The sequence below is a fragment of the Rhincodon typus genome, chromosome 9 (assembly GCF_021869965.1).
Source record: "Rhincodon typus isolate 14 chromosome 9, sRhiTyp1.1, whole genome shotgun sequence".
Taxonomy (NCBI): Eukaryota; Metazoa; Chordata; class Chondrichthyes; order Orectolobiformes; family Rhincodontidae; genus Rhincodon; species Rhincodon typus.
In genome coordinates, this window is record NC_063340.1 from 32,136,898 (window position 1) to 32,154,345 (window position 17,448).

Here is a 17,448-nt window from a genome sequence, read left to right on the forward strand (position 1 = left end):
GTTGCAACTGGACTGGCCAAGACAGTGGCGGAGTAGGATGCTCCAGCCAGAGCTCATCCACTCTGCCAGTTCCTTTTATTTTCCCCCTTTCTTCCTCTTAGTGCTTTATTTTCTTCTTCTCTCCAATGATTCCTGGCATCCGGTGACGATTCTCAGCCCTCTGGCAATGATTCCCGGCCTGGCGCAGCAGCCTCCTGTAGCAACGAGGCAACCTCGTGATGGGCTCTCGGCATAGTGTGGCAGCCTCTTGGTGTGGTGTAGAGGACTCCTTCCAGAGCGGCCAGTTGGCATGGTATGTTGAATTCTGAGGCTGGCACAGCGGACTTCTCCTATAGTGGCCTCCCAGTATGTTGTGGTGACCTCCCGGTGTGTCACAGCGGTCTCCCAGCATGGCATGGCGACCTGCAGGCTGTTGTAGCAGCCTTCCAGCATGGTGTCCTCGGCCCGGTGTGGTGGACTGAAGCGATCTCCCAGCCTCACGATCCTCAAGGTGAAGGCCGGTGCAGTCTGGAGCCAGGGCCCGGTGCAGAAGCTGGGTGCCAGCATGGTCTGTTGTTCTGAAATTTTATCTCTGCAATGCTGGACATTTTATTTCTCGATTGTCTAAAATCTTGCAAGTAAAGAAGCTGTATCCATAAGTGGCAATGTATAAACTTTTCACAAAACTCGTTGAATATATGTGACAGTAAACATTAATTCTAATACTTTGGAAACCACAGATATAGGAACTAAGCATAGAATTAATAGGCAAATTTGATGTAAATTATAAAATACAAATTAACTGACATATATGACTGAGACAGATAAGAACAAAGAACGAAGAAAATTACAGCACAGGAACAGGCCCTTCGGCCCTCCAGCCTGCGCTGATCCAGATCCTCTATCTAAACCCGTCGCCTATTTTCCAAGGATCTGTATCCCTCTGCTCCCTGCCCATTCATGTATCTGTCTAGACACATCTTAAATGACGCTATCGTGCCCGCCTCTACCACTTCCGCTGGCAACGCGTTCCAGGCACCCACCACCCTCAGCATATCTCCCTTAAACTTTTCCCCTCTCACCTTGAAATCGTGACCCCCCCAGTAACTGAGTCCCCCACTCTGGGAAAAAGCTTCTTGCTATTCACCCTGTCTATACCTCTCATGATTTTGTAGGCCTCAATCAGGTCTCCCCTCAACCTTTGTCTTTCTAATGTAAATAATCCTAATCTACTCAACCTCTCTTCATAGCTAGCACCCTCCATACCAGGCAATATCCTGGTGAACCTCCTCTGCATCCTCTCCAAAGCATCCACATCCTTTCGGTAATGTGGCGACCAGAACTGTACGCAGTATTCCAAATGTGATCGAACCAAAGTCCTATACAAATGTAACGTGACCTGCCAACTCTTGTACTCAATACCCCGTCCGAAGAATGAAAGCATGCTGTATGCCTTCTTGACCACTCTATCGACCTGTGTTGCCACCTTCAGGGTACAATGGACCTGAACACCCAGATCTCTCTGTGTATCAATTTTCCCCAGGGCTTTTCCATTTACCGTATAGTTCGCTCTTGAATTGGATCTTCCAAAATGCATCACCTCGCATTTGCCTGGATTGAACTCCATCTGCCATTTCTCCGCCCAACTCTCCAATCTATCTATATTCTGCTGCATTCTCCGACAGTCCCCTTCACTATCTGCAGATGGAGCAGAATTTGTGAGGAGCATCCAGGAGGGTTTTCTACAGCAGTATGTAAATAGTCCACCAATCTTAGTGTCATCTGCAAACTTGCTAATCAGACCATCTATACCTTGCTCCAGATCATTTATGTATATCACAAACAACAGTGGTCCCAACACGGATCTCCGTGGAACACCACTGGTCACAGTTCTCCATTCTGAGAAACTCCCTTCCACTACAACCCTCTGTCTCCTGTTGCCCAGCCAGTTCTCTATCCAGCTAGCTAGTACACCCTGGACCCCATGCTACTTCACTTTCTCCATCAGCCTACCATAGGGAACCTTATCGAACGCCTTACTGAAGTCCATGTATATGACATCCATAGCCCTTCCCTCATCTGTTGACTTTGTTACTTCCTCAAAGAATTCTATCAAGTTGGTAAGACATGACCTTCCCTGCACACAACCATGCTGCCTATCACTAATAAGCCCATTTTCCTCCAAATGCAAATAGATCCTATCCCTCAGTATCTTCTCCAGCAGCTTCCCCACCACTGACGTCAGGCTCACCGGTCTATAATTTACTGGATTATCCTTGCTACCCTTCTTAAACAAGGGGACAACATTAGCAATTCTCCAGTCCTCCGGGACCTCACCCGTGCTCAAGGATGCTGCAAAGATATCTGTTAAGGCCCCAGCTATTTCCTCTCTCGCTTCCCTCAGTAACCTGGGATAGATCCCATCCGTACTTGGGGACTTGTCCACCCTAATGCCTTTTAGAATACCCAACACTTCCCCCCTCCTTATGCCGACTTGACCTAGAGTAATCAAACATCTATCCCTAACCACAACATCCGTCATGTCCCTCTCCTCAGTGAATACCGACACAAAGTACTCATTAAGAATCTGACTCATTTTCTCTGACTCCTTGCATAACTCTTCCCTCCTTTGTCCTTGAGTGGGCCAACCCTTTCTCTAGTTACCCTCTTGTTCCTTAAAAAGGCTTTGGGATTTTCCTTAACCCTGTTTGCTAAAGATATTTCATGACCCCTTCTAGCCCTCTTAATTCCTCGTTTTAGATCGGTCCTACTTTCTCGATATTCTTCCAAAGCTTCGTCTGTTTTCAGTCGCCCTGACCTTATGTATGCTTCCTTTTTCCTCTTTGCTAGTCTCACAATTTCACCTGTCATCCATGGTTCCCTAATCTTGCCCTTTCTATCCCTCATTTTCACAGGGACATGTCTGTCCTGCACTCTAATCAACCTCTCTTTAAAAGCCTCCCACATATCAAATGTGGGTTTACCCTCAAACAGCTACTCCCAATCCACATTCCCCGGCTCCTGCCGAGTTTTGCTATTGTTGGCCTTCCCCCAATTCAGCACTCTTCCTTTAGGACCACTCTCGTCTTTGTCCATCAGTATTCTAAAACTTACGGAATTGTGATCACTATTCCCAAAGTAATCCCCTACTGAAACTTCAACCACTTGGCCAGGCTGATTCCCCAACACCAGGTCCAGTATGGCCCCTTCCCGAGTTGGACTATTTACATACTGCTGTAGAAAACCTTCCTGGATGCTCCTTACAAATTCTGCTTCATCTAGACCCCTAACACTAAGTGAATCCCAGTCAATGTTGGGAAAATTGAAATCTCCCATCACCACCACCCTGTTGCTCCTACATCTTTCCATAAGCTGTCTACATATTTGTACCTCTATCTCACGCTCGCTGTTGGGAGGCCTGTAGTACAGCCCCCAACATTGTTACCGCACGCTTTCTATTTCTGAGCTCTGCCCATATTGCCTCACTGCTCAAGTCCTCCATGGTGCTCTCCTTCAGCACAGCTGTGATATCCTCTTTGACCAGTAATGCAACTCCTCCACCACTTTTACCTCCCTCTCTGTCCCGCCTGAAGCATCTATATCTTGGGATATTTAGTTGCCAATCTTGCCCTTCCCTCAACCAAATCTCAGGAATAGCAATAACATCATACTTAGAAATTGGCGAACAGTTAACTCAGCCTCTACGTCATCAATCTTAGTCACACAGTCCTTCATAACTCTGTCATCCTCAAAATATTTCAGCCCCCCCTTCAGAAATTTAACTCAATCCTCAGTTAATTGCAATGCATAGTCACCTCGAGTTCTACAAATGCAGTCACCACCTCTCGTAAGACCATAACACCATAAGACATAGGAGCAGAAATTACGCTATTCAGCCCATTGAATCTGCTCCACCATTCAATCATGGCTGAGAAGTTTCTCAACCCCATTCTCCCGCTTTCTCCCCATAACCCTTGATCCCCTTGACAATCGAGAACCTAGCTATCTCTGTCTTAAATATATTCAATGACCTGGCCTCCACAGCTCTCTGTGTCAATGAATTCCACAGATTCATCATTCTCTGGCTGAAGAAGTTCCTCCTTTTCTCCATTCTAAAGAGTCTTCCTTTTACTGTAAGGCTGTGCCCATAGGTCCTAATCTCTCCTGTCAATGGATACATCTTCCCAACGTCCACTCTGTCCAAGCCATTCAGTATTCTGCAAGTTTCAATTAGATCTCTCCCTTATCCTTCTAAACTCCATTGAGTATAGACCCAAAGTTCTCATATGTTAAGCCTTTCATTCTTGGGATCATTCTCATGAACCTCCTCTGGACTGGTTCCTGAGCCAGTCTATCCTTCCTGAGGTATGGGACCCAAAATTGCTGACAAGACTCTAAATCTGGTGTGACTAGAGCTTTATAAAGCCTCAGAAGCACATCCCTGCTTTCATATTCGAGTCCCCTCAAAATGAATGCCAACATTGCATTTGCCTTCCCAGCTGTCGACCCAACCTGCAAGTTTACCTGAAGAGAATTCTGAACTAGAACTCCCAAGTCCCTTTGCACTTCATATTTCTGAATTTTCTCCTCATTTAGAAAATAGCCCATGCCTCTATCTTTCCTACCAAAGCGCATGACCTCACACTTTCCCTCACTCTATTCTGCCACTTCTTTGCCCACTCTCTTAACCTGTCTAAATCCTGCAGCCTCCCTGCCTCCTCAGTACTACCTGTCCCTCTACCTATCTTTATATCTTCTGCAAACTTAGTCAGAATGCCCTCAGTTCCTTCATCTAGATCATTAATGTATAAAATGAAAAGTTGTGGTCACAATACTGACCATTGTGGAACGCCACTAGTCACCAGCTTCCATTCTGAGAAGGTCCCTTTTATTGCCAATCTTCTATCCATGCTAATACCTTGCCTCTAACACCATGGGCCCTTATCTTACTCAGCAGCTGCCTGCTTGTCAAAGGCTTTCTGGAAGTCCAGTTAGATAACATCCATTGGCTCTCCTTGATCTAACCTGCTCATTACCACCTCAAAGAATTCCAATAGATTTGTCAGGCATGATCTCCTCTTGATGAAACTATGCTGACTATTTTACCATGCATTCCCAAGTATTCAGAAATCTCATCCTTCACAATGGATTCCAAAATCTTACCAACAATCAAGGTCAGGCTATTAGGTCTATAATTTCCCATCTTTTGCCTTACTCCCTTCTTGAACAGGAGTGTTACATTTGCAATTTTCTAGTCCTCTGGGACTCCAGTCATTCCTGAAAGATCACCACTAATGCCTCCACTATCTCTTCAGCTATCTCCTTCAGAACTCTTGTTTGTGGGGGGTGGGGGGTAGTCCATTTGGTTAAGGTGATGTATCTACCTTCAGACCTTCCTGTTCTTCCAGCACCACCTCCTTGGTGATGGCCACTATACTTACGTCTGCCCCCGCCGACTTGCTTGAATTTTTGGGATATTACTTGTGTCTTTCACCACGAAGATTGACGTAAAGTACTTATTCAGTTTCTCTGCCATTTCTTTGTTCCCCATTACTATTTATCCATCATTTTTCAGTGGTCCAATGTCTAGTTTTGCCTCTCTTTTGCCCTATGGTAACATGGGCCGCCCTATTTACCCTTTTCGTTAGGACATTTGTCCCAGCTCAGTTCAAGTGGAGACCATCCCAACGGTACAGATCCATCCTGTTCCATTAAGGTGTGAGTGCCCCTTGCAAAAGAACCTCTCTTCCCTGCACCACACTTTTAACCATGTGTTTACTTCCCTTATTCTCATGTCCCTGTGCCAATTTGCATGTGACTCGGACGGTAATCTGGAGATTATAACCCTTGAGGACCTGTTCTTTAATTTAGTTCCCAGTTACTGATAATCCCTAAACAAGTCCTCTTTCCTAGTCTTGCCTATGTTTTTTGTCCTGACATGGACCACAACAACTGGATCCTCCCCCTCCTCTCCAATATCCTTTCAAGCCGATTAGAGATGTCCCTCACCCTGGTACCGGGCAGGCAACACACCATGCAGGGCTCTGTATCCTGCTTACAAAGGATGCTATCTATTTCTCTAATTATAGAATCTCCTACAACTACCACCTGTTTTTTTTTTTTTGCTTCCCCCTCTTGAATGGCCTCCTGTGCCACGGTGCCATGGTCAGATGGCTCATCCTCCCCACAGTCCTGTTCCTCATCCACACAGGGAGCAAGTACCTTGTACTTGTTGGACAAGGTCAAAAGCTGAAGCTCCTCTGTTCCTGAATGCAGGATCCCTCTACCTGCCTCACTTGGAGTCACACCCTGCTGTCCCTGGCCACTGACCAAACGTATGGTACTTAATCTACCAGATGTGACTGCTTCCAGAAACAGAGCACCCAGGTAACTCTACCCCTCTCAGATGTGCCGCAGTGACTGAAGTTCATCAATTCTGAGCCGAAGTTCCTCCAGCAACCAACACTTGCTGTAGATATGGTCACTGCAGTTCACAAAGGGACCAGCCTGCTCCCACATCATACAGCTACAGCACATCACCTACCCAGCCATCTTTGCTTAGTTAATTAACTTACTAGTTAGTTAAACCCTGAATGGTTAGTTAATAATTAATAATTAGTTTTGCAGTTTTTTTTCAAATCCAGGACAGATTTCCTACCTGCCAATCAGGTCACAGCTCTTCTGTGATGTCGCCTTTTTCAGTTTAGTTTCAGTTACTCTGTGTTCCTCCCTCTGACTGCGCCCCTGGAAACATGGTGATTGTAATGAGGGTAGGTGGATCTCATTGAGTATGAGATCCTTGAACGGGGTTGTTAACCTAGGCCAGAAAGCTCTGACTGAGAGATATAAACAGGAGTCTCCTCGCAAATAAAATATTGGTGTGTAGCATGTTAAAAAAATAAACAGGAGTCTCACAGATTCTCACTATTTCTAGGGACTGGCTCTGAGTAAGCTGGATCAGTGTCAAGTACTATGCACGTGTAAATAAGGGGTGATTTGGTGACAGGATACAGGTCTTTGTGCAGTTATTTCATCATCAAAATTGTATGTATTTGCAGAATGGCCTAATGATCCAGTCCTAATGATCCTTAGAATGATCTAGATGGTGTGCAGCACCTAAATTAAAATACTGAAACAGCTGCAACTATTACCTTTTTGTTTATTCTGAATCTAACATATGTTTTCTTCAGTCTGCCTTTACTACACCTGGAACTGTTATTTGCTGACCTCTGATGGCTTTGTCAACCTTTATGCAGTTTCAACAGGAAGTTTTTCTTTCCATTCATTCTTAGATCTTTAGCACATGGGAGAGTTAGTTTCCATTTCATTTAGGATCTGTCCCAAAGGATGTAAGCTTTTAAACCATAGATTTAATCACATTATCATTATAATATTTATAAAATGAGAAAAAGAATTGTCTTTAAAATTGAAAGCCCATTGATTATTCTGCTACTTAGGTTATGCCTTATTATTCGCCCCACACAGTGCTGAAGACTTTCCGGCTGGAAAGAGATTTGATGGTTAGGTTGGAAAAGGGTCAGCATGGTGGCCCAGGGGTTAGCACTGCTGCCTCACAGCGCCAGGGACCTGGGTTCAATTCCACCCTCAGGTGACTGTCTGTGTAGAGTTTGCACATTCTCCCCATGTCTGTGTGGGTTTCTTCCGGGTGCTCCAGTTTCTTCCCACAGTCCAAAGATGTGCAGGTTAGGTGTATTGGCTAGGCTGAATTACCCATTGTGTTCAGGAATGTGTAGCTTAGGTGGGTTATAAGGGGATGGGTCTGCGTGGGATGCTCTGAGTGTTGGTGTGGACTTGTTGGGCTGAAGGGCCTGTTTCCACACTGTAGGGATTCTATAAAAAAAAACTGTTGCTGCAGAGTTGACCTCATTTGAGAAAATAATTTCTTTGAAAATTTAAGTAATGCACAAAAAATACAAGGGGAAATGAAAATTAACCTTCGTAACCAACACTAATTGAGAGTTGTTAATGTAATAATCACAGTTGGTGGAACCCACTGTTTTAGATCTGCTGTAACAGTGATGATAGGAGATTGGTTCAAGCTTTCTAAAATTCACCCAGTTGGTATTTATTATTACTGCTACGTGGGGACTTTGCCAGTCACAAACTGGTCATACCTCCACAGAATGGTTAAGTTGCATTCTTCCTTTTTTAATGCTGTTAACAAATCTAGCATTTCTTGAATACTAAGCTCTAATAAAAAAAACTCTAATAGTGAGCTATCTGCAAAGTTTTCAAATTTTGAACTCAGAATGAATATACTTGATATAATATTTAACTTAGTGCCAATCTAAAGGGTATGGCTGCAGCTATTTGTGGTTTACTTAGAGATCCTTTTTGTCTTCTGTGAAGCAAGTATTGAGAGAATATTATGTGCAGGCATTTGTATGAGTGACTAAACTAAATGTGGTGCAATTTCTTGCAAAGCAAACAGAAAATGGAGGAACTCTCCCTTTCCCACGCTCCAGCCCTAAATCCCTTACTTTATTGTCACAATAGTTCCGTGACTTTAAATGCCTAAATTCTGAATTTCACCCAGGCTTAACTGGGATGGAATATACAGGCTCCCCAGTGGAGAGCAGGAAACTAGCTTAAACTTTTTTGTACGCAGAGCTGAGCTAACTGAAAACATATAAGTAAAGCTTTTCAATGTGACTTTGAATGTAGTGCTGAGAGATAGGTGAGTAAGGGGGTTAGGTGAAGATATGGAGAGATACTCCTTTACTCTTTATAACTTTTTCACTTTTTAGGAATTAGTCCTTGCTCTGGTACAGGTAAAGAAACACCTGTTTGATGAGTATTTGGTAAGTGTTTAAGGTCTGTGTTATTTCCAAGTTTTAAAATAGTACAGGTAAGCATAAAATCTATTTTATAAAAAGAAATAAATAATTGTGTAAAATAATTAAGCAGCTAATTAAAACACGTTAAGGATGTCAAGATAGTGATGTGCCATGGCAGCAAAATGTGGATGCCAGGATCCATGGAAAATGTTAAATAAAAACCAAAAGAACTGCAGATGCTGTAAATCAGAAACAAAAACAGAAATTGCTGGAAATGTTCAGCAGGTCTGGTAGCTTCTGTGGAGAGAAATCACTCGACCTGAAATATTAACTCTGATTTCTTTCTACAGATGCTGCCAGACCTGCTGAGCTTTTCCAGCAATTTCTGTTCTTGTGTCCTTGAAAGATATGTCTGCAATCAGTGTTTGCAGCTCAAGGATATTTAACTCAGAGTCATTGAGCTGGAAGCCAAGCTGCAGACTCTATAAACACAACAGGGAGAGTGGAAAGTTAGTTAGATATCTGTACCGGGGGCAGTTGCACCCCTTAGGAAAAGGTATTTTAATTTGATCGGTGTTCAGGGGATTGCAGTTGCATCTGAGACAGGCAAGGGGACTCTGAAGACAAAGGTGCACGAATCTCAGCCTTTCCAGTTGTCCAAAAAGTTTGCAATTCTTTCACTTTGTTTTGGTGACAGTAGAGCTGCAAGGTGGATAAGCCAACTGACCATGGCACTGTGGTATTGGTAGTCATTTAAGTGTGGGGAGCAAAAAAGAATGTCGTGACAATAAGAAATGATGTAGTAGTGGGCAGTGGGTCTGTTCTCTGTAGTCAAGAGCAAAAATCCAGAATGTTGATTCGCCTGCCCAGTCCAGGGTTTAAGCACTGCTTAGAGCTGACAAGGAACTTATTGTGGTCATCTTGGTCCATGTAGGTACCAGTGGTATAGGCAGGACAACACTTAAGATTCTACATAATGGGGTGGCGTGCTGGCTCAGTGGTTAACACTGCTGCCTCTCAGTGCGAGGAATCTGGGTTTTATTCCAGCCTCTGAAGTCTGTGTGGAGTTTGCACATTCTCACTGTGGATTTCTTTGCACAGTCCAAAGATGTGCAGGTTAGGTGGATTGACCATGCTGAAATTGTCTGTAATGTGTAGACTCGGTGGATTAGCCATGGGATATGGTGGGAGGGTTGGGTCAGGTTGGAATGCTGTTCGGAGGGTCGGTGCAAACTCAATGGGCCGAATGGCTTCCACACTGTAGGGATTCTGTGAACCAATACAAGGAGCTCGGCACCAAATTAAAAAGCATACCATCAATTGTGGTAATCTATAGAATATAACTTGAGGCATATGTAAATTAGTATAGGGCAAATAAGATTAGAGATGAATGTATGGCTCAAAGACTCAAAATGGGATAGAAATGGGAGATGGTTGCAATGAGCTGTGCTTTGACTGCTGCCGTCCATGTGCAATAGGTAGATCTACGACGCATGTGGCATCTTGTAATCCAAACTTGAGTGAAACAATTAAGATCATAGAGCCCCTACAGTGTGGAAACAGGCCCTTCGGCCCAACAAGTCCACACCGACCCTCATAGCATCCCACCCAGACCAATCCCCCTATAACCCACCTAATTTACACATCCCTGAACACTATGGGCAATTTAGCATGGCCAATCCACTTAGCCTGCACATCTTTGGACTGTGAGAGGAAACCCATGCAGACACGAGGAGAATGTGCAAACTCCACACAGGCAGTTGCCTGAGAGTGGAATCGAACCCGGGTCCCTGGTGCTGTGAGGCAGCGGTGCTAACCACTGAGCCACTGTGCCGCCCCTGTTAATATTAACTGTTAATGTTTTCTATATTTCAGATATTATTTTAAAATTCAAGCAAAGAATCCATATGGAAACGGCCCCATCAGTGAAGCTTTGTCTTTTGTTACAGAATCAGGTGATGTATGATGTTTTGAATATGATTATCATACTCAATTTGTAATCCATGAATTAAGAATTTGAGTCAGGTTTTCAAATGATACAAAACAATGTCTGAGATTCAGTAAAATATCTGTGATAAGGGACATCTGGAGAACATGACTCTGAAAGCTGTTGAATTGTTCTAAAAATCCAACTGTTTCTCCAATATGTTTCAGGGAAGTGATGCTGCCATTGTACTCAGTCTTACCTAGTTGAATCCAATCCCACATTACATGATGCATTCGTGCCTTGAAATTTCTTCCTGGAGTGGAGCATCAAAGTAAATGGGATGAGGAAACCTACTGCTGTATACTTATCCCTAAGAGTGGTCTCTATACTTTCTCCTGTGAACACCTTTCCCGATATGTAGTAGCTGTTTGCCAGGGACTCTCTTCCTGCCTTGCCTATATTTAAAATGTAAAATGGTGCATAAAATTTTGTTTGAATTCTCATGCATCTTGCCATAGTATCATAAACTTGCAGCAAGATTAGTGCCAGGGAGGCAGTAAGCTACAGGGAATGTTTCTTGATTTGGCATTTCTACTCAATCCCTTGCAGCTACTATTTAAGTACTGGAGACTCTCATTCACCATCATCCAGCACTGAACTTTGCTGCATCCTGACTGCTCTAACCATGTCTAGTGCTATAACAGGAGCCGAGATGAAGCAAGCACTATTCAAGAAGTTGTGGGCACACACTTCTATGATCTCGCCCTTGCTTTATAGAATTGACTCATCCCAAGAAAACTGACCTTGACCCTAATATCTGGCAGAAACAGCAAAACGGAGATTCAAAGTGCTCCCAATGGCTAAAAGTCTACTCCGTTGTATAGGCATTCAATCAAGAAGGCTTACATCTTCTTATTTCGCCTAGGAATGGACAATAAATACAGTGTTATCCACATCCCGAAAATAAAATACAAACCATCCATACTAAATTTTGATCTTTGTAAGCGGCGATTCATAATGCTGAATATGTTTAGTAGTCACAGTATATGAAGGTAAATTAAACTACCCCTTGCACTTAGCACAGTGTCTTACTTGGCAGAGGCAAGAATTACAGATTGCCAAATTCTCTGGGTTAACTGCAAATTGTGCAGCATTTTTCATAAAACATTTGCTTACTGGTGTTCCAAACCTGTCACCTGGTGAAAACCATGAAACTCCACATCAGGAAATCTTTGGCAGCATCTGCACAATTTTCAATTCATAATATTAGAACACATCTGGAAAATCCAGTCTCCTAATATATGTTTAGGATTTTCCAAAATGCAGTATGAATATTAGAAGTTCCAAGCTAATGTATTCCTTTACTTCAGCCATAAGATCAAAAAAATCTCACAAAACAACGAGACTGTTTGGTCTGAGATAGCAAGAACTGCAGATGCTAGAGTCAGGGATAACACAGTATGGAGCTGAAGGATCACAGGAGGCCAGGCAGCACCAGAGGAGCAGGAAAGGCCATTCTCTTGCTTATCTATTGCACTGCATTTTCCTTTCCCTTATAACTGTGCACTGTTTCTTGTTCCCCTTTGAAAATTTCCATACAATTTTCTTCCACTACCCTTTCAAACAATGAATAATAACCTAGAATAGAATAGAATCCCACAGTGTGGAGAGAGGCCATCAAGTCTGCACCAACCCACTGAAAAGCATCCCACATAGACCTAGCCTCCTACTCTATCTTGTAACCCTGCATTTACCTTGGCTAATCCACCTAGCCCGTACTTCCCTGGTAACTAAAGACAATTTAGCATAGCTAATCCACCTAACCTGCTCATCTTTGGACTGTGGGAGGAAACTAGAGCACCCGGTGGAAGTTCACACAGACACAGTGAGTACATGTAAAATACACACACAGAGTCACCCAAGGTTGGAATTGAGCCCAGGTCACTGGTGCTGTGACACAGCAGTGCTAAACACCCAGCCAGTGTATGACCCATGTGTAGAGGCATTGAAAACTTTTGGCCCCCATACCTCAGGAAGGATGTACTGGCCTTAGAGCGGGTCCAGAGGAGGTTCACGAGAATGATCCCAAGAAAGAGAGGCATAACATATGAGGGACATTTGAGGACTCTGGGTCTATACTTGATGGAGTTTAGAAGGATGAGGGGGGATCTAATTGAAACTTACAGTATACTGAATGGCCTGGACAGAGTGGACGTTGGGAAGATGTTTCCATTGGCAGGAGAGACTAGGACCCGAGAGCACAGCCTTAGAGTAAAGGGAAGACCCTTTAGAACAGAGATAAGGAGAAACTTCGTCAGCCAGTGAGCAGTGAATTTATGGAATTCACTGCCACAGAGTGCTGTGGAGGCCAGGTCATTGAATATATTTAAGACAGAGATAGATAGGTTCTTGATTGTAAAAGGGGATGAAGGGTTATGGGGAGAAAATGGTAGAATGAGGTATCAGCCATGGTTGGATGATGCAGTAGACTCAATGGGCTGAATGGCCTAATTTCTGCTTCTCTATCTTATGGTCTTTTCACTGTACTCCATACTTTTGTACTTGAGAACACACGACAATAAAGTCTAAATCAAATCTACTAAAATAAAAAAAACTTCATCTCTTTGGTTCATTTGCCTTACATTGAGAACATTTAGTTGTTCACCTTCCTTCTAATGGAAACAGTTAAACCCTTGATAGTAAGATAAAGATAAAGAAATGGAAAGTAATAAGAAAAGAGTAGGATTGTTGATGGTACCATGTGAAATTATTCACTTCAGTGGGAAAATAGGCAATTATACAAGACCATCAGAAATAGGAACAGAAGTAGGCTGTTTGGCTCCTCGAGCCTGCTGTGCCATTCAATAAGATCATGGCTGATCTGACATTCTTCATATCCATTTTGCTGCCTTTTGCCTGTAACCCTCAATTCTCCTATTGATCAAGAATCTATCTAAGCTTAAATATACACAAGGGATTCTATCCCCACATCTCTCTTTGGCAAGGAATTCCAAAGACACACAACCCTCTGAGAGGAAAAATTCCTCCCCATCTCAGTTTTAAATTTGCACCCCTTTATTCTGAGACTATGCCCTCTGGTCCTAGGCTCTGCCATGAGGGGAAATATCCTCTCAGCATTTACCTTGTCAAACCCATCTTATATGTTACAATGAGACCACCTCTCATTCTTCTAAACTCCGATGAGTCAAATCCCAATCTGTTTAACCTTTGCTCGTAAGGCAATCCCTCCATACTGGGGTTCATCCTAGTAAACATTCTCTGAACTGCCTTCAATGAAATAATATCATTATCACAGATAAGGGAATCAAAACTACTCACAGTACTCCAGATGTAGTCTTACCAGCATCTTATACAGTTGCAGTACGTCTTCCCTACTCTTATACTCTAACACTCTTGAATGAACGATAAACATTCCATTAGCTTTCTTGATTACCTGCTAAACCTCTGTGTCAGCTTTAAGATGAATGACAAGTAAATATTAGCATTCAAGGGCTACAGATCCGGTGTATGAATTGGTGGAAGTGAATATACAAGCACAGCAAAGACTTTGGACAGTGAATGCTTTGTTAGCCTTTATTGCAAGGTGGTTAGAGTATAGGGGTATAGGGCTGAAAGATGCATTTATGCAGCACTTCTCATGTCCATATTTCTCAAAGAACTTGACAATCAATCAATATTTTTGAATTGCCGTTAGTAATGTAGGAAGAATGTATGAAGTGAAGACATCTTCTCGCAATTATGTAGGACACTGGAGAGAGCACTTTTTCAGTACTAGATTAGTTCCTAGGTCTGATGAAGTGAGAGAGTAGGATGAGTCTATATTCTCTGGAGTTTAGAACAATGAGAAATGATTGGCGTGTTCAGTGGTAGTTCATATATGTTTGATCAGGCTAATCTGGTAACTGATCTTTGTCAAGTGGCCAACTCCATATACAAGCTTCTACTTGGAATATCTGAGACCGAGCAAAGACAATGTGTGTTTTGGAAATTCTGTAAATTCTGAGAATTGTTTAAAGCTTTTGTAAATAGACTTTTGGATTTACAACCAGAGTCATCTCTGCATTGCTCTAAGACAAATCAGTTCAATACAGCAACCCAATTAAAACATAAGTGACCTAAGTGAAAAGTATAAAATTCTTAGAGGGCTTCACAGGGTAAATTTTCAGAAGTCTTTTTTTCCTAACTATTCCACCCCAATTGAGGGTCTAAAACTTAAGGATTGTAGACATAGAATAAGAGGTCAATAATTTAGGACTAAAATTTGGGGAACTTCTTTCATTCAGAAGATTGTTAATCTGATATGTTCCAGTCCAGAGGGCTGTGAATTCTCAACACGTAAGTGTAGACTGAGATTAGCAGACGTTTGGACACACAGGGTCAAATGGAAATGGGGATAAGATCAGAAAGTGGAAGTAATGTAGAAAGTTAAACAGTAGATTAGTTTTGATGAGTCACATGGCCTATTCCTCTTTCTTATGTTTTTTTTTCATTTTTCATGTAATGAATGAGTTACTTATTAAATGTGTTGGTTTACAACCATTTCATCAAAATGTGGCCAGTATTTGAATGATGATTGTTTTCTGTTTTTACAGATGACCCACAGATTATTGTCAGGCCACCTGGTAAGTGCACGGAGATCCTCACTTGAAAGGCACAATTTTTTTATTTTTACTTCATGCGATAGTTTTTTTTTAGTTTACTCATTCATTGGATGTGGACATCACTGCCAAGGGCAGGATTTATTGACAACATCTAAGTGTCCTCGAGAAAGTGATTGTGAGTTGCTTTGACGGGGGTGTTTCTAGAACATCCATCTTATTCTTTGACTGTGATTGACAGGGCCCTCAGGTGTGTCCGAAACATCTCCACACTTTGACCTTCACCCCCTATCTTTCCTCCCTCAACAGCAATAGAGTCCTCCTCCTCCTCACCTACTATCTCACCAGCATCCACACCCAAAAGATCATTAGCCGCCATTTCCGCCACCTCCAGAAGGATGCCACCACCATCATTCACATTTTACCCTCCCCTCCCTTGTCAGCCTTTCACAGGGACCCTTCCCTCTGGGATACCTTGGTCCACTACTCCTCCACTCCCAACATCTTCCCACACCCCATGGCACCTTTCCCTGCAATCACAGAATCTGTTTATCTGTTTACTTCCTGTCTTCTCACTATCCAACGCCCCAGACACACCTTCCAGGTGAAGCAACAATTTACTTGCACTTCGCTCTATCTAGTCTACCATATTCACTGCTCACAATGTGTTCTCCTCTATATTGAGGAGACAAAGCACAGGCTGGGTAACTACTTTGCAGAACACCTGTGTTCTGTCTGCAAAAATGACCCTGAGCTTCTGGTCGCCTGCCATTTTAACACACCACCGTGTTCACTGGTCAATGTTTCTGTCTTGAGCTTGCTGCAGTGAAGCTCCCCTAGCTGGAAGAATGACACCTCATTTTCTGCTTGGGAACCCTGCAGTCTTATGGCCTCACTATTGAGTTCAACAATTTTAGGGCTTGAGTACCTTCTCCAATGTTCTTACCCCAAACCCCACACACCAGGCCTTGTCATCACATGGGCTGCTACGAAAAATAACCCATTGTCAACTACTAATGGCCCCCATTAGAGCTACTCATTCTCCCAAGCTGACATTTACTCATTCTTTTGTCTGCCCAACTGTTTCCCTGTCTCTCTGAGCTCCATCTCCACCTATCATTTACTCCTTTCCTCCTCCGCCCACCTTCCGTAGCATATATACCAATCCTTCTCCAGCTACAATCATTTCTGAAGAAGTGTCACTGGTCCTGAAACATAATTCTGCTTACTCTCCACAGATGCTGCCAGGCCTGCTGAGCTTTTCCAGCAAGTTCTGCTTTTGTTTCTGATTTCCAGTATCTGGAGTTCTTTGGTTTTTAGGTTTACATTACTGATGAAATATCATGATTGATAGCACTACCAATGACCATTCCCATCACATTGAGTCAGTTCAAAAAAACATATTTCTTCAACACCACAGCAAGGATACTGTTGCAGTTCATAGCCTTTGCTTTTTTCAATGCATTCAGCATGTTGTGATATTGTATGGACTGAACTGGTTTTAAAATAGATGTCTGGAGAGGAGGAGGCCACAGTTACATTATCAACTTGGCATTTAGAGTTGAATATAGATGCATTAAAAAAACTGCAGTTTTGTCTCTTTCATGCATGTGTTGGGGTCCACTATTAAGATAAGCAAACAGTGTAACTGGTTTGCAATCTCTATGATTTCTTGGTCACTTTCGGATCATGGAAAAATGTAACTAAGAAAGTCATTCAGCTGATCATAATAGAGCTCTCCAGCCTAAAACCATTTCCCAGCTCTTTGTCAGTAAACTTGTAGATTTTAGCTCTTTAAGTGCATATTTTATTTAGAATTTCTTCATAAGATGTGGGGGTTGTTGGATAGGCCAGCATTTGCTCCCCATCCCTAACTGCTCTTTATAAAATCGAAGTGAGTGACTGCCTTGAACTGCAGCTGACTATGTCGCACAGGCAAAGACAAAATTATGGAGGGAGTTCCAGGATTTTAGAATCATAAAATCCCTGCAGTGCAGATGGAGGCCATTAGGCTGGTTGAGTCTGCATGAAGAGCATCCAACCCAGATCCAACCACCCCCACCCCCACTCTTTACCTGTAACCCTGCATTTACTATGGCTCATCCACCTAAGCTGCATATCCCTG

At 42.9% G+C, this 17,448-nt stretch overlaps 1 protein-coding gene across 3 annotated transcripts in view; it reads left to right on the plus strand.

Moving 5' to 3' along the window:
- The window catches only part of fndc1 (fibronectin type III domain containing 1), a 289,356-nt gene that overhangs the window by 241,298 nt on the left and 30,610 nt on the right, over nt 1–17,448 (plus strand). For 2 of the 3 annotated variants that reach the window (XM_048601414.1, XM_048601415.1), the window contains 2 exons: nt 10,653–10,732; nt 15,318–15,347. In XM_048601414.1, the coding sequence (XP_048457371.1) occupies nt 10,653–10,732; nt 15,318–15,347 (110 nt within the window). Of the gene's footprint in view, nt 1–8,747; nt 8,857–10,652; nt 10,733–15,317; nt 15,348–17,448 lie in introns of those variants that run through there. The other variant, XM_048601416.1, reaches the window with a different exon arrangement.